General features: G+C 45.1%; 2 protein-coding genes across 5 annotated transcripts in view; both read right to left on the bottom strand.

Annotated features, from left to right (window-relative positions):
* Positions 1–1,713: 1,713 nt before the first annotated feature.
* PRSS55 (serine protease 55) lies at positions 1,714–17,280 on the bottom strand. Its single transcript, XM_041128876.1, is given in 7 exon segments — positions 1,714–2,682; positions 13,007–13,134; positions 15,391–15,638; positions 16,485–16,674; positions 17,007–17,172; positions 17,174–17,207; positions 17,252–17,280. Coding segments are annotated over 7 exon segments (1,071 nt in total). The 5' UTR covers positions 17,254–17,280; the 3' UTR covers positions 1,714–2,379.
* A 2,363-nt stretch (positions 17,281–19,643) lies between these two features.
* Positions 19,644–24,488, bottom strand: part of MSRA (methionine sulfoxide reductase A) — a 288,566-nt gene continuing 283,721 nt past the window's right edge. For all 4 annotated transcript variants that reach the window (XM_030037338.2, XM_030037336.2, XM_030037339.1 and 1 more), the window contains one exon: positions 19,644–20,497. In XM_030037338.2, coding sequence (XP_029893198.1) covers positions 20,400–20,497 — 98 coding nt within the window. In that variant the 3' untranslated portion in view covers positions 19,644–20,399. The remainder of the gene's footprint in view (positions 20,498–24,488) is intronic.

Below are 24,488 nucleotides of genomic sequence, written 5' to 3'. Positions count from 1 at the left end.
CATCCTGAACTATAGCCTGAAGCATAAAAGTTGAGGTAGTTCAATTTGGAAACTTTTCACTTAGATGATCTAAGTGAATATGGAATACAATAATGTAAGAAACATAGTACACCAACGTTGTAAAGCTTAAAAAATTAATGGGTCACACTGAAATGTTAATGATAAAACCAATATATTGCATTTTGATTTTGTGTGACTCCAGCACATTCCCATCAAATCCATAATCAAAAGTGATGTGCTCTCTCAAAACACAAATACCTTTGAAACAAAATACAGCATCAACCTGTTTTCATCAGACCTACTTACAGCACAGAAATATTAAACAAACATTTCCTTTCTTGCCCTAAATAATGAACATACATAATGAGTGTATGTACTAGCAAAGATTCATTCACTTTAATGAATTTTATGATGTTTCAAATAAGGAGGAAAAAGTCTCTTCCCTGTTTATTACTTTGCAGCTACATAGCTGGTCTTAATTTGCAGAACTGATGCTTCCAAAGAGCAAAGTGAACCACTTTCATTATCTCAATTTACAAGTAAGGAAACTGAGGCACGAAGCACAAACTTACTTTCCCCAAGGCCATTGAGTAAATGAGCAGCAGGATGGATCAAAACCTATAGCAGCAGTGCCTGCTGTAACCAGTGAGTAGCAGCATCACCTTCATTTAACACAGACCCTTAACAGTATGCAAATGCTACTGATGGAAAAGACCTACTGAGTCCTTTTGCAGTTCCCTGTAAGTGCAGGTTTTTTCCATGCCATGTGCTGTAGACAAAAGTGCTTTATACAATCCCTACATCAAAATAATTCAAGCAGGAGGACATCTCTCATTTCCTTTGGGGGAAACAATTCTGTAGCTGAATAGATGGCAGCATTAGGAAATATTTCCTGATGTCCAGCCCCTGCCACAGCTTCTAGAATCTGTTGATATATTATTAATAGAAAGGAAAATAAATATAGGTATTAATGCCAGCAGACACTGTCTACTACTAATAGCTGCTAAAGTAATATATTCCCCTTGTTTTTAGCTTTTATTAGTCTTTTTGCAAAGGGTTACAAGACCTTTATGCATCCATTAGCCAGTCAGCCATGTGAAATTAATGTGGAGCAATTTTCATAAGCATTACTCAGAACTAATAATAATTAAGCATTATTTTCTGCTCAGATAACACAGAAAATAAAGTCTGACTTTTATGCCAAGATGGGTTTGCATTAGCTTAAGGTAGATGAATTAATTCTCATTTACAAGGCTTCTCCACCAGCTAGCCAGAAAATATCAAGGTAATTAAAACCAATTTGTGAGGTTCTGTCCCATTGCACATTCACTGAGTTTTATCATTGCTGCAAATTACAGGTGCTTTTATGCCATTGCAAAGGTGGGACATGAAGGAGACCTTGCTGCTTGCCTCCTTCCCCATCACTTCCAAGAAAAGGAACCTCCTTGTGAAGACAAGTACGCTTTTTGCAATGCACTTTGCTGCCGGCGAAGCAATGAAGGACCACGCATTGCATGAAGGACCAGCTCAGTCCCAGCTCAGGCTGGGATGTGGACCCCTCAGCAACGCATATAAAAGGCCTCTAACACAGAAAAAAATAATGCTATTTCCTTTTGATTTACCATTTACTTGCAAAGGATTAATGTTGGCTAATTACAAAGCCAAGGGGTTGCTGTAGACAGCATTTTATGGATAGCTCAGCCAGATTTTTCTCTATTGCCTTTAACAACCAAAACCCAGCATTTGCAATCCAGGTAAATAAGACTGATTAGTTATATGATGCTACACCTTCCAACACTGCCCCAAAGATTTCTTGCCCTTTTTGTAGCTTAAGGATATACTGAATACGACATGTAGTCATGTCCCAGCAGCTTGCCGTATCACCTGAACAGCTGCTTTGGTCCCTGAAGATGCCTTTAGCTTGGGCCAGCTGCAAGATAGAAGATACATTAGTCCAGCTAATAATTAGCTGTAAGATACATTAACCCAGAGCTATCCTACCAACAGCTAAGTTAATATGCAACTGAGTAAGGTAAGACCTTTCTTAGGGTTTCAGTTTTCCAAGGGGAGCAGTTGCTTCAGATGCCACATCTTGACTTTGCATGTGAGCTTAGCAAAAAACTGGGCCTGATGTGACCCAGCAGTGTGGAAAATCTGTTTTTTTCAGAGGATTATGGCCTCTCTTGTCTGTGTCCTGGGCTCTCTCATTCATCTCTCTGTCCTCTGCATCTCTTCCTTGTCTCACTGTGCCATCTCATTTTGGCATCTGTGTCCACATCAGTGAGATGGAGCAGGTTGACCTGAGACATGATTATATGGGTCAGCAGCAAAAGAAGAAATGAGACATTAGTTCTTTTATTATGTTTTGAAAAATCTTCTCTAGAGTAATCTAATTGCTATTAAAGAGATAAATAAAAGGAGGCGACACTCAAGAAACACCAGCTGTGTCTCAGCCCTGGAAAGAACCACCTCGCCATTTGCATGGTTATCCACGCCTTCAATGAAGAAAGGTTTCCCCCTTATGGCTGTTTCAGTCTCGATCCAGCCACGGTAGCTGTAAACAGATATTAAGATCTCATGGTTTGGCTTTTCTGCACAATCTTCTCCCCAGCTGACGATGCCAACCTGAAACCACTTCATGGTGTTCCAGTAGCTGCAAACCAGAGGTCCCCCGCTGTCCACCTATGGCACAAGGAGGATGTTATAGCAGGATCAAACCTCTCATAGCAGCTGAGAGGTGCCCACGGGCTGATTGGGACAATCAAACTCTATCCCAAGTTTGTGAGGATTTGGGGGAACAAGGAAATTTTTGGACTCAAACTTCCACAGCTCAGCCCTGAGATCCCTGCAGAATAAATAGACACAGAAGGTAAGAGGAAGAGATCAGTCACAAGCTCTGGCTCAGTGCAATGCCCTGTCCTTCTCAGCCTTTTCCACATGCTCCCGTGGCCCCAGAAGGATACCTGAATCCTGTCACCAAGAGACAACATCCAAGAGCAAAAAAGAACATTTGCCGTGACCGTTCATGCAGTCCTTGACCTCTCTGCAAAACTGGTGCATGGAGGTGCCGCGTACCTGCCACTGTTGATTTTGGGTGCTAGCAACCAGAGACTGGACAAGAGAAGAACGCTAATCCTGACAAATCCTTCTTGCAACCACAGTGATTTTACTGGACTTGCCTGCTACTGCAAGGGCAACCATCCCTCACCCAGTGTGCGCAAGCCTTCAAATGCACGTTGCAGCCACCCTGCAGGGAGGAATGTCCTCCCGTTGGCTGCTGTAGCTTGAACACCAAGAGCACGTCTAGTTGCCCGTCTGACCTCTGCAATCTCTGAACACAACCTGAGGGAGAAGAGAAACCAGCACAAAATCTGCCCAGCCAGATACACCACTTTTCTGACAGTTAGGTACATCTTAAGTGCTGTGCAGCCCCTGCTCTAAAGAAGTTTCCTTCCACAGTGGGTTTGAATCTTTTTTCTACCCTGTCTCCAGTACAAGTGGCCAATAAATTCAATACAAACCCATTTCCCGAGACAGCCAGCTTTCCTGGGAAATGCTGGCCTTCCCTCTTTGCACACTGCTTTGAGAAATGTTTTTGTCATTAATGTATGAACCCCCTTCCACCAGCAGCTACCCTGTGCTAACACACATTAATTAATGAGTAAGGAAGCGGCTGTAGTCCCCTGTGCAACTCATCAGCACCCGCTGAAGTTTATGGCTGAATTCCTACTCACTTCGCTAGATGGAGGGCCCAGATCATTAATATGTTTATCTTTTTTTATTTTTTTTTCTATTTTTCTTTTTAGTTCAACATGCATACAGGAGGGAAAAACTGAGATAAATACAGAGCAAATATTGCTTCAGCATTCAGTCATAGAATCACAGAATCATTTAGGTTGGAAAATACCTTTAAGATCATCCAGTCCAACCGTGAATTCAATACTGTTTGCACTGCAATGGTGTTACTGTAGCTATGTGTCTGCATCTCAGCCAGTGCTGCTGGACCCTCTTCAGACTCAGGATCTAAAAATGTTTCCCGACCCTGTTTCAGCCAAGAATTTTCGTGAATGGCAAAAGTGACCTTGCAGTGACCTTGGATCCATGCGTTATCAGTGTCCTTGGCGATGGCATCCTGTTTGAATGAATGAACATCTCCTAGGCTGTACGCATAATTAAATTACTGGGAATTTTACTGCTAATTCCCTTAGGGCAGGAACAGGCCAAACGTATTATCCTGGTAGCAAAAGGAAGGCACTTCGAGCCTCCTACACAAAGATAATAAATGAAGTCGAGAGGGTGGGAGCCATTCACAAGCCAGTGGTGCAGCAACGGCTGACGATCCTTCATCGGTGATATGTCGGGATGTATCGTGCCAGCGTTTCCTTGTAAAGGAGATTTTTAGCAATGGCAGAGTCCCTGCACACCATTAGGGCAGATCGGTTTCAGAGTGTCCAATTTGGAGGCTGTTCACACTTGCAAAGGACCTTTCTCCCAGGGCGCTTAGATACCAGTTTATTCCTGATACCTTGTGACTATCCTTGGGGGGAGAAGTCTTATCATATTTCATAGCTGAGAAAAACCACAGCAGAAAAGGGATGCGATTTGCACGAGGCAATGGCAGAGCCAGGAATCCCTGTTTAAACCACACATCACGCAGTTTTCCTTTCAAACCAGATCTGCTTTTCTCTGTTGCCTGCTTTATCCATGTTCATTTTGCTCTCTGCCCGGTCGTTGGGGAAAGGGAGAGCTGTCTGCAGGGCTTGGGGGTCTGTCAGCTGTGGAAAGCGATTTAAAACCTGGGCAGAGAGGGAGTTAGGCAATGCTGTGAAAACCCAGGCAGCGGCTGCAAATCCATTTCTCTAATCCACAAGCCCTGAGACCCAAATCCTGCTTCAGGTCCCTTTCCACATGGGCTGAGCTGGTGCAACTTCTATGCCATTTCTCCTAACTTCAGCTATCTAACCCAATGGTTTTATCAAAGAATGGGCTAAATTATCCTCTCCATGTGATAATCTCGCTCACATAATAATAGCAGTGATCCAGATGAATCAGTAGCCTGTTTTTTATAGGGCAAAAGATAGAGAAAATAAACTCAGTTCCTGGACACTTCTGAATATCTCTGCATCCACCTTAAGCTCTCAGAAACACTGGCCCAAGATTTTCCATTCTTGTGTAGGAGAGGGTGTGGGAGGAGCGAGTTTTGAGCGCTGGTACAATTATCTCAGCTCTGTGATGTTTCCAGTAGCACTAATTTAATGAATGCTCAGGTTAACGACTCTGAAGATCGAAGAACTTATTAAATGCTGCTTTCAGCTTTCAGCGTCCTGTATCCTGGTGGTGAAATACTTCTGGTCAGCAACACACACCAGATACCTGCTCCTGCTCTTTAGTCTCAGTGCCAAGTTTCTGGACAGAAAAAGACCTAAAAATAGTATCTTTGCCTCTGTTGCATGTTTCTTGTCAACTGGAGGATGACTGAAAAGCAACCACACCAAATCAGATCTGGTGTTGAACTCATGCCTTCCACAACTGCGTGTTAATCCTTCCATTAGGAGAGGTGAGAGCCATGATATATCTGCCCATAAATAGTTCTGGGTTGTACAAAAACTGTCACCGACTAACAAGGCGCTTTGTTCACTGAAGCTGATCAAAAGTTTCATCCTTTTCACCACAGCTAAAGCCTTTTTGTGAATATCAGGAACCTTTCTACTGACTTAGTGGGCTTTGGATCAAGGGTGTAATCTTCTTCCGTTGATATTTGTATTCGTGTCTGCAACATGGTAATTGATCAGAACAAACACGTTCAGCCACATAAATCTTCTTAGGTGGGAGAAGCTCGGGGGAAGGGAGGACAACCCATCTGATACTCATTAGGTGGATACACAATCCTTGCAAGTCATTGCTGGTTTCATTTTCATGTTGGTAAGCTCTGTGTAAATTGGAGAGAATCAGCATGTGAATAACAACACTTGCCATTAGAGCTGCCCTGGCTGCAGGAAGTAAAGGCTTTTGCAAACAGATTATTTCTTCAGTTTTTTTCACCGTGAACAAGCTATCTTTAGAGAAAGGTGGAAGGAGGCAGGCTACGGCCATTTTTAGCGTGCAGGTATGGAAAACGAACCAGGTTACACAGGGCACCTGGACTCCTTTCATGGGATCCCTTTGAGACCTCAGGTGAGAGCCTTCAGCTACTCTGCCCCTCCATCCCCTTGCTGGAAAATGGGAGAACAAGACCGCCCAACTCCATCCACACTGATGTCTGCAGGGTCCATTAGTAGCTACAGTGGCATGGACTTAAAGGCGGTTATAATGCATCTGGCCAAAGACCCATGTGGCCCAGACTCCTGTGTCTGACTGTCATCTGTAGCAAGTGCTCAGGGAAGGAGAATGAGAAACAGGGCAAGTATTTACAGAGTTGTATTTACATCACAGTGGTTAATAGCCTTAGAGAGATCTTCATCCAGGAAGTTATCTAATTGCTTTTTGAATCCATTTATCCCTTAGGATAAATACCCACAACATCCTGGTCAGTGACTTCCATAGTTTAATTATCTGTTGGATGAAAAAACACTTCCTTCTCGTTGTTTTAAATCTGCTGCCTGATACGGCCATCTGACACTCCCTCCCTCATGTATTTTGAATAGTAGTGACAAGAGGACAGCTCCTGACTGTCCTTTCCTTGCTGCTCAAGACTTTAGAAATCTGTGTCATTTCCCCATCAGACAAACTTTTACAAGGCTCAGAGTCCTGCTCTGTTATTCTCCTTTCCACCAGAAGATACTCCGTGTCCCTGTTCATCTGCTCTTCTCTTCTAATACTACTGCTTTCTCAGATGGGATGGACGGGAATCACACACAGAGCACACAAGACATAGACTCCCAAGATTAGTGCCCTGGCATAACACGCATTTGCTTTGCTACCTATTTCTTTCCTAATAATTCATAATGCTCTCGTTGCCTTTTTGACCTCCACAGAGCCTCATGCTGATGTTTTTGAAGGACTATACACAGTTACTCCAAGATCTTCTTACATGGTAATAGCTAATTTAGAGCCTTTTATTGCATGCATACAGCTTGAGTTGCTTCTCCCTACAGTCATTACTTTTCCTTTAACAACAGTGAACTGCATCTGCTGTTTTAACCTCCTGTCACTCAGACTAATGAGATCTTGCTGCACCTCTGCACGGTCAGTTTTAATTTTGACCACTCTGAGTAATGCTGTGGCATTGGCCAACTTGGTCGTCTCAGCATTCGCCCTCCTTGAACATCACAATTCCTTGCACGGATGCCAGCACCACTCCCCTTGTCAGCCCTTTCTCCGGTCAAGTCCTTCCTCCGTGTTGCCACCCTTTCAATTTCAAACGGAAGCCCTCCTACTTCATGACAGCTCAGGTCCTCTGTGAGCCTTCGGTGAGAAATCTTGTTAAAAGAGTTTTGGAAATCTCAGCGCATTATATCAGCTGGATCACCCTCTGCCACATGCTTGTGACTCCTTCAAAGAATTTAAATCTGCCTGTGAGTCATGACTTTCCCTTAAAGCCCTGTTGACTCACTGTAATTGAATGAGAAGCGGCTCCTCTGAGTCATCGCACCCGTTCCCCCACTCTGAGGGCAAGCACACAGTAGCTTTTGTGTTCAGCTGGACGCAAAGATATTCTGCTCCCCACAGGTTCCCCCACCAGGCACACGAAGCAATGCTGGACCCCCTTGCTGCAAACCAAACAGCTTCAGTTTGAGGGACCAAACGCTACAACCCAGAGGAAGGAAGGAGAAGAGACACGCAACATCATCAACAGCCCAGGTCCTTGCAATAGGAAGGAGTGTGTTTCACTGATCAGAGAATTAAGCCACCACAGCCTGAATGTGTTCACTTGTCAGCCCATATCATAAAATGATAAAACGATGAAAAGCCTATAAAACCATGGGACATAGGAAAAGCGTTCTGATTCTTACGAGCTGCACATCAAAGCACCCTTCAGAAGAAAATTTAAGAGACTGCAAATGCAGAAACACCTTTCTACTGCTCTGTTCTGGGGCTTCCCAGGATACCTTCCTACTTAAAGCAATCTGTCCCTTAGGGAAAAAACCCACCTCATCATGTTAGCAATAGTTCAGTGATGGAGAATCCACCACGAGAATGGAGAGTGGATCAGTCTCATCACTATTAAGGTAAGGTACAATAGCAAAGTAATTTTGTATAGTTAGTAATAACTTTGAACTGAAATGTGGTTAGCTTTGACTCCTGGCCCCCAGGAGACCTTTGTCTGATAGGCAGAAGGGCCTATAACCTCAGAGCTCATACAGATACTCGCCCTCCCTACAGACTGCAGTCAGACCATCATCTATCCACCTCCATTCAGATACTTTGAACAGCCTGAGGGACTGACCACGCTTCCCTGGTTTGTGACCTTTTCCTTGCATCTGTCATAATTTACCTACGCGGACCCAATTTTCATTTGCAGACTTTTTCTTTAAAAAATTCTATTTCGCAAGTCTTCCTTTGCAGTTTTGGACCCACGTTAGCACCACTAAAAGGCTGCAAGAGCTTGTAAAAGGATGCAAGAGCTTTTGTCACTTCTGCACTCTTATGCGCAGATGAAGCGAGGGTGCTAAGGGGTGAGCTCAGCTCCAGACTGGTCACCTCTCCTTGGTGTGTCCAGTGCAAGTGTCAAGCTCCCATTGCAGTCACATTACTGGCACTGGGGGATGGTTTGAGACGGGGGCAGTGGGATGCCATGGGGGTAACCTGGGATATCTAAAATAGCACTGGAGATTTAGATGTAGGCAACTGTACTGCCTTGGAGCCGTGTCTCCCCGTGACCCAGACACCTTGGACTTGCTTTTAGTAAATGGGGAGCAATAAGCACTCATACAGGGATTTATCTCGTTTTATAATAGGTGGTTAAAACAGTCTCAATGAATACATGTCAGAAGAGCTTTTTTTCTCCCTGTTGATGGAAAGATGACTCGGTAGCTGCCGATGGCTACAGAAAAGACATTTGTATCTCACTGGGTAAATCCCACCCAGGGTTGTACAACAACTACTGCTATCACTATAGCTATGAGGGGTGAGAGCCCTGAGCACCCCAGGTGCTGTAAAGGGAATTTGCCCTTTCCAAACTGCTGACAGTATATGTGGGCAGGACATATTGCAGGTGAAGGAAAGAGGTCCTTCTCTGCCTTTTTCACACAACTAAAGAAATTAAACCCCAGAGCCTTAGACGCATCATTTCAGACATTCATCAGAGATGGCCAAGATCACCTCCGGCTACAACTGGTGGAAGGGGGTAGATACCATCAGCCCATGACTCAGATCAGCCCTACACAGTGAAGCTGAGCTGGAGCCGTCCCACTGCTTGTTTGTGGCTACACAACGGTTCCTTCCCCTGAAAGTCAGGCCAGGGACTGGGCCCCTCTTCATCTGCTGCTGACCTGAACTGTACGTGAACTGTGACTTCCAGCTGAACACACTCTCTGTCCTAATCACCCCATCGCAGAGCTACCCCCACAGACCTCCTTTGCAGAAACTCTCTGAAATATAATTGGGCCATTTACTGAATTTTGTCTGGATAGGCAAGACGCTGAAGAGGCATTTGCTTTGTGAGTCCCTCATACTCTAATTATTGTTCAAGTTACCATTGCATCAGAGCCTAACAAACGATGCTTAAGAAAGCAAGGAATTAGACATCAATTGTGGTTCATGGGGTCATGGAAGAAATGTAGCACACGAAAAAATAACACATAGGCCATCTCTAGCGTCTGTTCTTTAGCACTTGTACCCCATGAACATCCATTAATGCTAATGTTTATGACTAAATAGAACTATAAGTCAATTACAGATCCTGTTAGTGTTAATTCACAGTCAATCTATATATTTGTCTGCAGAACCACTAGGGAATGGTATACAATAGATTTTTCTTTTTAAGTGAATGGATTTTTTTTTAAAGTACAAATACTCGGGAGCTCTGCTATTCAATCTCCTTGACTTATTATAGGAATATGGTCAGTGATCCACAAATTAGTCTTGTCTGGTACTAGTACGATGGCAGCTGCTGAAATGTCTCAGTCTTTCTATTCATGTCCTGTTGCCACATGGGGGTATTAAGGCAGTGGTCAGTAGGATAAAACTTCTGCACAATGCCTTGGTGAAGACTTCTGTGTGGCTCTAGTTACTCATATAAAACAGCTTGCTGCAATGGGGAAAATCTAGCACACAAATGGCACACAGTCCAAAGACCTAGGATGGTAATCCTTTGTATCCAGATCAGGATCATGTGGGCTTACAACCTTGGGTCTAGATGCAACTTGCCCAACTTAGCGTGGCTTTGGACATGAACAAATGTATCCTGATTGTCAGCAAACCTCAGAAAAGGTTAACATAAGGCTTTTATCTACTTCATGTCCAGACAGGTCATGCACCTCTGCAATGCATGGCTTCCAGATTTACTGTGACCACAGCTACACCAGCAAGCTCAGCATCTTGTTCCCTGACCAGGGGTCTCTGCCTTGCCTGTGCTGCTGCTCCTTCCTAGCCTCTAAACTGGGGTGACAGGATCCAAAGTGATCCTGCCCGGTCCCTGGAACCATTCAAGGTCAGGTTGGACGGGGCTCTGAGCAACCTGATCTAGTTGAAGATGTCCCTGCTCATGGCAGGGGGTTGGACTAGATGACCTTTGAAGGTCCCTCCCAATCCAAACTATTTATTCTATGATTCTGTTGTGGGTGGCTCCTGACCCGTGCAAAAGCTTGAGCTGTGTCTGGAAATCATCCAGACTACAGCTGGTTGGCATAGACGAAAACTGTGCCCAGGGCTGCTCTACCTCCCTGACAGCGCTGACTTTGTAAAGGATTTAGGTATTTTGGAACCTGGCCTCATTCTTATTTGACACAAACCCCATAATCTTTATAGAGACACAAACCCCATAATCTTTATAGACAAGCGTAGCACGATAGATTGCAGTGTCTACAGTGTGCCTCGCTATCTGCCCAGGGCAGATGAGTTGGGTGTCCAGTGGTCCATGCTGCAGAGCAAGCATCAGGTTTGGACCTGGCTTCCCAGTTCATTACCAGGCAGCCTACTACAGGCAAGCCACCAGATTTCCGAACCAGCCTAGCAAGGCCAAAATGTGCCCTACCTGACTTCAGTTGCACTTCCCAGAAAAACCGTCACCTGCTTCTCTCCTGAGGAGCTCCACTAGCCTAGGGTATGGTTTTGTCCTGCTCTCATTATTTCAGTTTGCAAGACATTTCTGCCTGGTCAAGCTTCTACTAAGAGTGGGCAGTCGCTGGATTATGAGCATTATCACACATTCAATCGTTGTGTACTTCCACTGCTTGGAAAGCTCACATTTCTAGTTCATTTCTCAGAAGACTCTAACATTATCGTAGATCAAAATAGCACCCTCATCAGCTTTCTGAGTACAGGAGATTCATTTTGCTGGGTACAAGTGCTCTTGCTGTTTCACCAGCATAATTCAGCCGCAGAACTTAAGGCTGGGCTGGGAAGTGCATTCTTTAATTATGTTAATGTTATCCTGTGGCAGTTTTCTTTTTAAAATTTTTGATTGAATTTAATGGAGGTGAAAGTCACTAGATGAATGGTTTCAGAGACAGATGCTCTCTAGCTAATCAGAAAATGATTTTGCAAAGCAAACTTCCCCTCCGCTGCCCAGCTATGGGCCCAGCTCGCAGTGGCTTGGCAGTCCATGGTCCCTGTACCTGCTGTCTTTGCCTAAAGGGCAGGGGATCTCTCTCAGTCCTGGGTGTTGTTTTAGTTCCCTCAATGAATGATTCCTACAGGATGAAGCTCTGCATACACGTGTCTGCCCATCTGTCCCGCTGCAAACACATGCACACGTCTAAGAAAACCCTTGCCCGGTGGAGGATGGAGACCTTAGTCCTGAAACAGAGGCTGAAGGAGAGCCCAGTCCTCACCAGGCTCTCAGAGGAGGGGTTGGAGGTTGGATGCTATGAAAGAAAAGGTGTTTGTTGGCTTTCAGACTTTGTTTGACATCCGGACAGCAATTCTGCAGGTGGAGTGTGTTCTGGGGCCACAAGTTCTGAGTGAGGTTTTCCCACATTTGGGCGTTCGTGTCAGCTCTCTCCCCTTAGCAGTCCCTGATATCAAATACCACTTGAACTCTTTATAATTCAGCTTGAAAAGTCCATCATCCTGTGTCACGAACTCATTGCAATAAGACACGACTAACTCTAGCACCCACAGACCAACCTGCCGTGTTAGCAAAGGACATTTGGATCAGAGCCAAGACCGCACCTGAGAAAGGTTTCTAATATTCGAACTAAACACACCTGGATTAAAGCTGCTTCCCAATTCTTTTGCTTTGACCCTCCTGGACAAACTTTCCTGTCTCCTTTCAGTATTTAACCTGGTGGTAGAGCAGCAGTGCCTGGCCCAGGGCTGAGGGGACGCGAGGCAGGAGGAGGACGCAGCCCATGCTGTGCTGAGCCCTCTCCGCCGGGATGCGAGACCTCTCCTCCCACCTCTCCCACCACTCCACAGCTTGGCCACAGCAGACACCGGGTTTTTAAATTGCTCTGAGGCAACAGTCCGAAATCCTGTGCCTAGAGCCATCCAAAACGGTTTCCTATCCAAGGGCACTTGCTGGGAACCACCCTTTTCCCTTGCCCCCCTTTCAGCTCACGGTTTCCCTTGCAGAGCTCCTGTCTCTGTCGGTGCAGGGAGGGAATCGGGGCGGGGGGAGAGCGTGAGGAGAGGCTCATCCACTCAACAAGGTGTTTCATTTCCAGCACCGCTACTGCTTTCCAGAGCCCCAGGAGTCCTGCACCCCGCTGCCTGGGTCAATATGCCTTTGCAGGCAGTTCCTTGGCCCCTGGGCATCCTGCCCTGGCCTCCTGCAGAGAAGCTTTAGCAACCCCAGGAAGCCGTAGGAAGGATCAATATTCGTTCCTGAAGCGAAGGAGCTTCTCCTCCAATGTGTCTGTGCCCCCGTAGGCAGCGTGGCCATCCGGGAGCCTGTTTACTTTACCTGGCAGGCACCTCTTTCTCCTTTCTCCAGCTCAGCACACAGCATGTTCTCCTCTAGCTGCGGGATCCGCTCCAAGCATTCCTCCCTGCTGATGAGCTTCATCCGCGCTTTCTGCAGCACGTGGGACGCTGGAACCGCAACAGGTAACGAGCGAGTGAGAAGAGAATGATTAACAAAACTGCAGAGTGGTGCAGTCTTGTAAAAGTGATATCACAGCTGGAGACCAGCCCTTGGGACTGCTCTCAGCTGAATTTGTAAAGCGTCTCAGGGCACAACCTGAGGTCATGGGCGCTTACAGAGGCTGTCCAAGTGCAAGCAAAGATAAGTTTGTGCTCTTGACTCTATGCCAGACCAGGAGTTGGGTGGGTAGGTAGAAAGGGGGGAAGTGTTAATGGGCAAATCTGAAATCCTGGCGAGTGGAGACTTGCTAAATAGGATTTTTTTAAAAATCACTTATTTTCGCAGATGAACTCTGGGATGTGGTACAGCTGGAAGACCCCCCAAAGGGATGGCTTGTCCTGCTGGTCTTGGTGATGACCTGAGATGAGCTGCACTGCACACCTTGGGTTTCTTACTCATGTTTCTGGGGAACTCCGTTTGAGGGACCCTTCATGGGGTCCTGTGTGAGCCCTGCGGAGGAGAGTCCGCTGAGCTTTCCCCAGAACAGCTGACCTTGTTATCCCCACGCTCTCCTGGCCATGCCTCACCGAGGGGACCAGCTGTATTTTTTACAAAGTGGCTCTCAGGATGGCAGTACACAATGGAAATAATAACTGCTTTACTCTTCCCTCAAGATGGGAAAACAGAAATTGCAGTGGGCACCAGCAAGCAACAAAAAGACTGAAAATATGCAGGGCTGCTTGAAAACCCACTCATTTCACCCACGTTTCTCTTTAAAGTGAACCTGAGCCTGAAGGATAAAACTGACTTTTGGAGGAGAATACTGCTGGGGAGGAGACCTACAGAGAAACTCACTCCTCCCTCCGTACTTCACTGAGCTAAATCCTCCCAGCACCTTCAGGAAGGTGGGACTCAAAGGTAAGATCTAAAAGACAGAAAGTTGTCAGGTCCTCTTCCCAGCTAAGATGGGAAATGCCCACAGATTCAAATGCTTTGAGGTAAGTATCTCCAAGGAGGTGGCTCTTCTTGTTGAGGTCTAATTCACTGCCTTTGAAGGGGAGTCAGGCTAGTGCCACCTGAGGGGCCAGTTGAGAGATGTCCACCTACAAAAGGCTGGTAGAGATGAGAAACGACCCATTTTTCCCCCACCAAGGAACAATGGCCCGTATCACACCATCGCACATCCCTCTCACCGTACTCAGCTTCTGCTGGTTTTCTTCTGAAACATCTCCCAGACAGAAGCGGTGTGTGCCAGGGCTGAGCGCGTTGACCTCACGCAGGGTGCAATTTGGATAGCAGAAGGAAGCGATGTCAACTGAGCCCACACAGCAGCATGAGACTGATCGCCGGAGCCATGCCATGCATTTTGCAAAGAGACTAGCTAAAGAGAAACCCTGCCAAGCTGCAGAGTGACTCTGCAGCAGCCCCCTGCTTTTCTAAGAGCACGTTACCTTGGTGAAATGGGAGAGGTTCACAACTATAACACAGTGCTGTGTCGTGTATTACTGTTACGTGAGGGAAATGAAGTCTAAGAAGGAAAAATGCAGAGTTTCAGAGAGACGGTAAACCTACAGAGCAGAATAGCAAGGATTAAATGGGACAATCACTTACTACATCCTAGGGAGGACTGTTAAAGCCCCAAGGCACCACCCTGCCCACTCCATCCCAATTATCTCTTTCCAATAATGAAATCGCTCATTAGCCATTTAGTGACATTTGTTCAGGATAGACATTTTGGGTCACAATCAGTGCTGGAGCTACTTTCATTAGGGCTTAAATGAGAGCAATTAGGAATAGCAACCTGCTGTTCTAAACGAGTGAAGAAGAGGGGTGGGCAGTACCATTGAATCAATCCGGTTCATGGAGGCATTAAACCAAAGACAACCCTACACCTTCATTTCCCTTATTCCAGACCACTTTAGACCCAGCTTAACTTGCCCACCAGGGTGGAGCTTGTCTTAGGATGCCAAAAAATGCAAGCAAGAGGTTGCATTCCTGCAGAGCAAAGGTGGGCTCTAAGGTTTCAGCTTGAACATACGTGCTCAGAGTACCAGGGACTTTGTTCTGAGGGTCAGTAGGTGACGGGTTCTTGCACTGAACAGAGAACTGGTGGATGTGCAGAGGCTGCGAGGGTCTGGATGTGTATACCAGGGAGGTAGAGAGTGGAAGTTAGTGTGGGTAACCCCTCCTGGGAGAGCACATCTTACTTTAAATGGATAAAAACCAGCCTCTGTTAGCAAATACATCTCCTGACAGCATCTCACCTGCACTTGTTGTTCCCCACCCAGCAATCCAGCAGTGTTGCCACGTATTGATGTCATATATGAAGGGCAAGCAGATGGGGATTTTCTCATTGCTGAACTCAATGGGATTGCTGAGCAGGATCAGAGCGATATCATTTTGCATGCTCATTCTGTCAAAGTTTTCGTGGAGGATCAAGCTGTCCGGCCTATGTTGTTCCAGCGGGCGGCTGAGGTCAGTTCCCCCCACTACAACAGTGAGATCTGGTGGCCTTATAAACAAAACAGAAGCAGCGTAGACATAAGCAAACATGAAGACTTTCTGTTATAAAGGTTGGTGCTTCCTCCCCCTGAGCAGGGTAGGGTGGTGCTCAGCAAATTGCAGAGGCAGGTTAGCTATAAATACCGCAGAAATCTACCCTCACTTCTAGGCAAAGCTAATTTTCAGGGGAGAGAGGTGCAGAGGGAGAACATGAATGCAACCAAGTTATAAATAGCCCAGCCGCTAATGAACAGATGGAGTGGGCTAGATCGTCGGGATCGCTGCTCCAGCCCAGCTGCTCCGGGTTGTGATGGCACAGGTCATTTGTCACCGAGTGGTCTCAGCTCTCGGACCTGCCGAATTTTGGAAGGGGCTTAGAGAAGGCTGGAGTCTGCCCCTGGGCATTGCATGGGGTTGATTTAGCCAGAGACTGCTGTTTTAAAATCAGACTCTCCATGAGGTAAAGGTGTTTGCTATATGAAAGCAAAGGTAATTTGGGGGTTAGTATACGCTGGAATGGAATAGACCTCTTTTTAGGTGTAAAGGAAATACTTGGAGCCATCAGAACAGCATCACAGGCATTTATACAAGGCTGCTCAGACCATCCTTCAAAATATTGCCCTTCTGCATCTCCTGGTTATGCAGATTTCTGCACGTTCCTGTTGTAACACTACCTCTGATCAAAAATGGGCCTGTTTTCCCCAAAGACGACACATCCTGTGTTCAGGGCTCTCTTTCTGGCTCAGTCACATATATGTTGCACTAGACCTCAAGGTCAGACATATCCTACACCCACAAGGAGTGACGTTATCAACCCCATTGGCCTGGGCTGTCCTCACTTCTCCCGAGTACTCACACCTCTTCTGCAAAGCAATGGGCTGCAGTTAAAATCCACAATGCGCTGATCACGGTGCCTCCGCAGATATGTTTCCCATTGCTCTGGATGCTCACGTGCCACGGGAACTCCCCAGTCTTGGCGTATCTCCCTGCTGTGATCCTCTTGCCAGTCTCCAGAAAGGACTCGTAAGATGGTCGGAGGCCACACTCTGGGTACAAAATGAGACATATTGCTCACATATGGCAGTGCCACTGCCTGTGCTACTAAACTGGAGGGGCAGAACATCAGCTAAAGCCCTGGTCTATAATTATCCATGCTACCTGATGTCTACCAAAGCCCCTGGCATCACTGTAGCCTCCCCAAACCTGCACTCTGCCAAGCAATGCCCAGGCAGTTTGGGGGCTAGCAGGGCCATGGACCATTTCCCATAGGCAGGCTGGATAAAGTCCTTGTCTAGGGAGTATGAGTGGAAGAGTTCAGTAGCAGCTTGTAGTACAAGCTGTCCATATATGCCATCAAGTACAAGGAATAAGCCCAGGCCTATTTCATTATATCCTGTAGGACTACCAGCAGTTCCACTCTGCTGGTTATTTCTGAACATAAAAGATTGAGAAGAAAAACCTGCATTGACGCTGCTGATCAGAGAAGCTACACAAAAGAGGGTAAGGAGCAGCATTTCAATCCCACTCTTGGACCAACACTCTTCGACAACATTCAGAGCAGTGATGCTTCCGCAGACACCTCAGGACACCGTCCCCATTCCGTGTTCTCACCAAAGGCAGCACATCTCTCTGCCGGGGCAACCAGGCTGTGACATCACACAATCCGCTTGTTTCTCTTGACATCGCAGTTGGATGCTGTCCTTCCTAAGGCGGTGAGGGAAAGCTCAGTGATTTCCAAGAGGCTTGGAATTTCCTTTAGCTATAATAGGAGTAGGGCAGCAGCGAAATTCCTGTCTGTAGCCCGGACTGACTTTCACAGGGTATTGCAATAGTGGACTTCATGAATTTGGTGCTGTAGCCCTTTTTGGATCTTGAACCACATTCTTCTCTCCGAAGACCTTAGCTCCAGGTCATGCATCGGTTTTCATCTTCAACTCTGAGAAGTGCTGAAGCCTATCGAACTCTGAATTAATTTTCTCTTCTTCGTTTAGACCAAGTCTATGTTCTCAGAAGAAAGAGGCAGCTCTGTGGGAGGGTAAATTTCCAGCAGTGCCAAATCAAAAGTATAGTATCAAAGATGTTAAGGCAGCCATTCCCTTCTTTCCTGTGGGCAAGGGTGGCTTACAAGACTAAATCCAGCTTAAAAAAACTAATCCATGAGGCTGAATCATTATCATTTCACCTTTACTGATTATATCCCTGATATGCTTTGTATCTTCAGCAGCAACTGCAAGGGGTTGAGGCCAAAACTCCATCCTACAGTAATTCTGTAATTAACGCTGTGGTGGCATAATATTTTAGCGTGGGCCAATTTTAGCATCAATGGACCCATCTATGCTGATTTCTAAACCAACATATTATTTCCATCAGGACAGGACTTAAAAAAACTCAGCCAGGTTCAGACTTTACCCTGGCTATATTGAAGACAGAATGGCACTTTCTCCAAAGACTTTCCAGCTTGTTTCAAAACAATAACTATAGCATGGAATAGGAAGGGAGGGAGGGGAGAGCACAGAAGGGAACCGAGCAACATTTTATGAGAACCCGAATGATTCAGCATATGAAATGTTTTGCCTTGTACTTTGGAGCAATTCAGGAGTTATCCCACTGAAGTCTGACTTATGCAGAGGTTAAAAATGCATGGGATGAAGGTAAGACTTTATTTTCCTTTCTTTGCTTTTCTGTCACCTCATGCCTAGGAAATTAGATGAAAGTGCTGGTTTCCTTGACAGTGAGCACTAGAACAATTCAGTGGCAGAACACGTTAAGGACAGGCGATCAGTTACCACAGCAACTGGAAATCCCGAGCGTGATGTGGGCACATTTTGGGGCATCTCCAGAAAGAGCCTAACATGGCAATCCTGCCAGAGATGGCTCCTCTCAATCTTGCCCCAGGTATAAATCTACTAAAAGGACAGGTTTCCTCTGGCTTTTGAGACTGGAATGAACTCAGCATCAGCTGAAGAGCAAGGGAAGATGGGGAGCTAATGTCTCTGGCACGGACTTCCCGTGTGTCTTTGGATAAAGCAGGCAGGACTTCAGCAGTGGATTTACAAGCCCGAAGACTGACTCTCTGATACACACTTTCAGTCGCTCCAAGCTTGGAACAAGATCTGGTGGGTAGTTACAAGAGATCTCTGGGGAGCTATTTTGGGCCTTTCTGAGCCTAAAACCTGAGCTGGTGAGCAGGAGACATCAAACCAAGATATGGAGAGGAGTGCCATGGAGCGCTATCCAAAAGGAAATCCTGTGGATACGTGTCTCTGGGTTCCCACCATCTGGCCTTCAAAAATGGCTTTATGTGCTCTGCTGCCCAGAACTGACACATCAAGGCGGGCTCCTACAAGCCATCCCTGAAGAAAGCACATCTGCAAGACGACACACCAATGACACATGTTCTCCAAACTTAGTGATTAAGACAGCCTCCAAAATAGGAAACACACGACATGCTCAAGCCCACACCTCCCACTGCTCTGGGAAGTATTGCAAGCAGCAGGCTGGTCGAGTGGGACAAACCCATCCCCACCTCTCCTACTGAAGCTGATTGTCCTAGGATACTCCATAGCATATATATAATCCACAGGAACCCATATCCATACAGAATAACCCCTGCATCCCATATGTCCTTTGGCTGTAGCTTTTAGTCTCCACTCTGAGAACCCCATCGATAAAATGAAAATTTATTTTGCCTCTTTCTGGCTGTCCTGCTATTTTGACTGTACACGCACTGGGGCAGAGACTGCCTGCCGTTACATTTGCACAGCACCTGCCATAATGAACTCTGGTCTTGGTGGGGGCTCCACAAGCTACTGAAGTACAAATAATTAATCATAGGAATAATTATGTTACAGTGCGGCCAATAGAAATTCTACTCCTCTGTACTGTCATGCATGATAATACAGATTTAAAAGCCCTGGTGTTTAATTAGCAGGCTGCAACCTTTTATAATATTTGATACTTTTTTTAGATCTACCCAGATATATACTTAGAGCCATGGAACACATCACAGACAACATTTTTCTTTCCTTTTTTTGTAATTTATTGTAGAGCAGGAAACAAAATTGATTTCTTTTTGTGTTTATACACTTTTTGGAACTGTCAAAAAGAAGTATCACATTACAATTTTTACTTTTTCTTACTAAAATTGTTTCAGAAAATAGGCACTCTAGGTGGTATTACATGGTGCTGTGAAAGTGGAATTGTGAGAGAATTACTGATCTTATAAATTCACCATTCTCAAAGACATCAAATTACAGGGTTGTGATAAAGATGAGCCCAGCCATGTCTCCAGAAGTCAAAGCTCTCATAACACGAGCAATTTCATTAACCCAAGAAAATAAACATGACTGAAGGCATTAGCTATGCAAAGCAGTTAGCAGGTGCAACCACCTCCTAATTCATCCTTCTAACAGCATTTTAAGCCAAACTTTTAGAAGTTTCTTTTCTCTTCAGATTACAAGATTACAAGGAAACCCAGTGAGTTGTACAGAGCAAGAAGCTGCATTTGCCAACAGGCGCAATTTCTGCCTCTACTTTGGCTTTTAATGTCGGTGAATGGGAAACTGCTCAGATTATGGAAAGCGACCCAACAGGTTCCCAAATCTTTATGCGCTGATGCTGCGGGTGTACTGTAACACTTAGCAGGGTTGTCGGTCTTTTTTCAAACTCCCTAAACCAAAGTGGAGGCGGTGGAGTAAGCACAGGCTATTTCATGATCCCAATAGGGCAGGAAAGCCCTGTTCCCCCGAGGCCGCAGTATCCGCCGGGGTTCTTACTGAGGTACTGCTGATGGTAATCTTCGGCGTAATAAAACTCCGGAGCCTCCCGGATTTCTGTTGTGATGGGACCAAAACCGCCCTCCGTCAATACCTGTCGAGAAACACGATGGAAAGCCATTAGCGGTTTGCTGGCTTCTCTGCTGATGAATGACATCAGGTTTTCTTTCAGCAGGAGCCACAGACATCTCTCAGCGCTTGGACCACATTTGCAGCACATCCCTGAAAGCTCTTTTTCCTTGCTCTCATGTTATTGCGCTAGGAGACATTGCGGGCACCAGAGTAGGTGTTGGTGAGAAGAGGTAGTGCACCCTCCCATTTTAATGGCTCATTTGTTTAATTTGCTATGGCCACACATGCGTTCTCTTTATTAACCACGCCAGGCAGGGATGTGGTGCCATCAGCAAAAGTGGAAAACAAATGTGAAAGGCAGCAGAGCACACTCTGATCAAGCCTGGCCAGCTGCCTTGCAGTGTCCAAGTACTTCGCCTGGCAGGTGCCTCACCTTTGAAATGTCCTATCCACCCCAAATGTCCTCATACCAAGAAGAATTTCCGGGTGAAACTAGCTCCACTGATGTCATTGAGAAATAAGAGCATTTGGGCTCTTTTCACAGAGTCGCTGCAAAACCATTCTTCAAAAAGAACAGTTCCATCATGACCAGAAAGGTATTTTTAAGGCGAATTATGGCTCCTTTCTGAAAGATTTGCCAATACATGGACCAGGAGCAATAATCACTTTGCAGGAAAAGAAGAAAGAATCTGAGTGGGGATTTTAAATTAGACTTTAATTTCTTTCTGATATTCCCTAACTGAATTTGAAACTCCTGAAAGGTTTCTGACAGAGGGAATTTCTTTTTAACATGAATTGCCATGACATTTTTCCTACTGAATTTTCCTTTTCTAAGAAAACTGTTAAGGACCAACATTTTGGAGCCAATTCTCATCTCATTGGGGACATAACTTGTGTTCGCTGAAGTCCGTGATAACCTAATAAGCATTTTAATTGGTGTCAGACTACTGTTGCAAAGTATACCTGTAAAGTACTGGACATAGAATTGCATTGCTATCAGCTAGACTTGACAGCAAGATCAACTGTAAGAACAAAGGGTCAGCATTTAAGATTAACAGATTAATGTGTTCTCTCATCATACTAAGAAATAAACCAAATAAAAGGAAATCATCACACAGAATCACAAAAATTGAACTGGTAGACCTGTTGTAAGTCATCAAGTCCAACTTCTTTCATCATGATACAACAAACGATAGCTGCCTTACTCCCAGCAAACATTTGCTTAACTGTTTCTGAAAGATCTTTGGAGATGCAGATCCTCCAGTTTCCTCCAGGAGGCCGTTCCAACATTTACCATCCTGTTAGGGAGTTTCTCCTAAAGCCTAGCCCAGTTAAGCCCACTACTTTCATTTAAACCCACTACTGCGGTTGTACTCGTCATGGATGTGGAAAGGAAATCATTCCCTTCCTCTTGACAGTAGTCTTCTACATACTTGGTGGCTGGGCAGAGAGAAAGATGACATGTAATGGAAATAATGCTTCCTCACAGCACTAGCTAACACTTAAATAATAGGTGATTATTTGAGACCAAAATATCTTCAAATTTCATACAGCAGGGTTTCCTAGATGCTGCCTCAGCACAGCTAAGTACTGACCACAGTCTGACATCAGTTGCTGGACTTTGTAGAGCATTAGTCTGATTGATTCTGGTAGTTTCACTGTCTGGAGGATACATTTTGCTGTATTCAGTTTTCAATCAGGAATGAAGTAATAGGATTGATACAAAATCCGTGACTGACCTGTCTGGGGCGCCTCTGGGTTCCCAACCCTACATCTAAATTCTCAGCACAGGTTAGGAAGATGTCGACTAGTTAATGCATTGTATTTGAACATGGCAGGGTAACAAGCCCAATTTCACAGGAATCTGGCCTTATTTCCCCATGTAAAATCACCAAACAGTGTTTTTCATCTTTGGGAAAGGCTTTGTCCCAAGGGAATCAGACTATTTACCCGTCACACTCACCCGTGTGAGTGAAGATAAAAAATGTGAAGGTATGTACCACAACATGTCGGCAACAACTAACACGAAGAGGTGTCAACAACACAACTGCTTTTAAAAAGCAGTATTTCACTTACTTTCTAAAATTCTTAGCAAAGAAAAGCACTTTTAAGATTATCTTCACTCCAGAAAGATGGCACAAACTCTGTCATCATGGGCATTAGTCATTTACTTGCTGCTGTAAATGCATGTAAAATTGGCTTCCCCCCACCTTAACTGAGTCATGAGGGTGCTGCTGGAGGGATAGATATTTTTCTACTGTGCAAAACAGTATTCGTTACAGATTTTTACCTGGGACTTTTCCATCATTGGCCTAATTTTGTCAGTTAGAAAATCCATTCTGTTCAATAACATACCACAAGAGGGCATAAACATCATTTATCCCTTTCAGAATTACTAACAGTCTATTAAAACACTGCACGATGAATAAAGCAGAAGCCCAAGACAACTCATTATATTGCACTTTGGTCATTAGCAAAAGATACCAGCACTGTTGTCAGAAGCAGCGGGAACCCCAGGCTCCGACACTCTGCCAAACACTACCTAGAATGTTTTGATTTTAAACAGGAAAATATTTTCCTCGCACTGACTGTGTCGATGCAAAGATAAAAACATCGCTGGGAAAGATGATGAAGTTCATGATGTGCTGGCTCCAGCAGGTGTAAATCAGCCCACTCTTGATTGATTTCCTGCTGCCAAGGCAGATATAATTTGATGATAATCCTGTTCTAGCAGACTTTTTAGTCCTTGCTGTCTCAAAATTCCTGACCCATCCGACGTGACCTCCCATTACCATGCTGCAGCCAAAAAGGCTACTGCAGCCTTTGCATGCAGAAACAGGAAGGACCAAATTAGGGAGAGTGTAATTAACCCTTGGGACCCTTTACTCAGTGCAGGAAAGTTTTAAGGTTTATTGGATCTTTTTTTCCGCAAATACTCTGCTGTAATTCAAAGAGAATTAATTCATTAATTCAGTCAAGGGACTTCTGTGGCTTTTGTCACAGGAGAGATCACACTAGAAGAACACAATGATCCTTTAATTGATTATAATCCAGCCCCCCAAAACCTGGCAGGTTCTACTGGCGAGAGGCCAAACCAAACCACAACCCAAATCTCACCCAGCTGTAGAGGACAGAAGGGACATGGCCAACTCCGTACACTGGGATAAGTGCTGGAGGAACATGTTGGAGCCACCGCCAGGAATCTCAGCACTACTACCTTTTTAAACAACCTGTACTCCCAGCATGTAAAAGATTTTGTTTAATGAGTTTCCTAATTTATTATAGCCTGTGGAAGTTTTTTCCAGTTGTTTGCTTTAAATTTCTTGCCCGACCATGTCATTACATCCTCTGCTGCAAAAAATAATTCCTTATTCACTCTCTCCATAGCGATCTTGATTTTACACCTCTGCCTTAATCCTGCTCATTCATTTCTTCAGCAAGCTTCACAGGCTTAGACTCCCCGCTTCATAACTCAGGTCAGCCTTCTCGCCCTTTTCTGCATCTTTTCTAGTTCTATTTTACTGCTGCATTGAGATGGGGTGACTGGAATTGCACTCTATTCAAGATCACCACGGATTTATTCAGTGGTGTACTTACATTTTCTCTTTTATTCTCCAACTCTTCCCCAGCAATTCTTAGCATTCCACTTGCCTTTCTGACCTCTGCTGAGCACTGAGCAGACGTTTTCAAAGAACCATCTGCAATGACGCCAGGACCTCTTTCGCGGGCTAATTTAAACCCTATCATTGTGTCTGCACTTGACTTACCGACATGGAATTTCAGCAGCTATTTTATTGCCCAGACATTTGATATTGTCAGATTCTTCTGCAACTTTTTGTAGTCATGTCTACTTTTGCTTACCTGAAATAACTCTATACCATCAGCAGATTTTGGCACGTCACTGTCATCTGCCTCCCTTTTCCAGCTCTTTTATCAGCATATGAAACTGCACAGGTTCCCGAGACAGGTAATTGGTAATCTCCCTTCACTGCGAAAACTGTCCAGTTATTTGT

Source organism: Aquila chrysaetos, chromosome 15 (genome assembly GCF_900496995.4).
Source record: "Aquila chrysaetos chrysaetos chromosome 15, bAquChr1.4, whole genome shotgun sequence".
Classification (NCBI taxonomy): Eukaryota; Metazoa; Chordata; class Aves; order Accipitriformes; family Accipitridae; genus Aquila; species Aquila chrysaetos.
The sequence above is the reverse complement of the archived record's forward strand: the minus strand, read 5'-3'. Positions and strand labels throughout refer to the sequence as shown.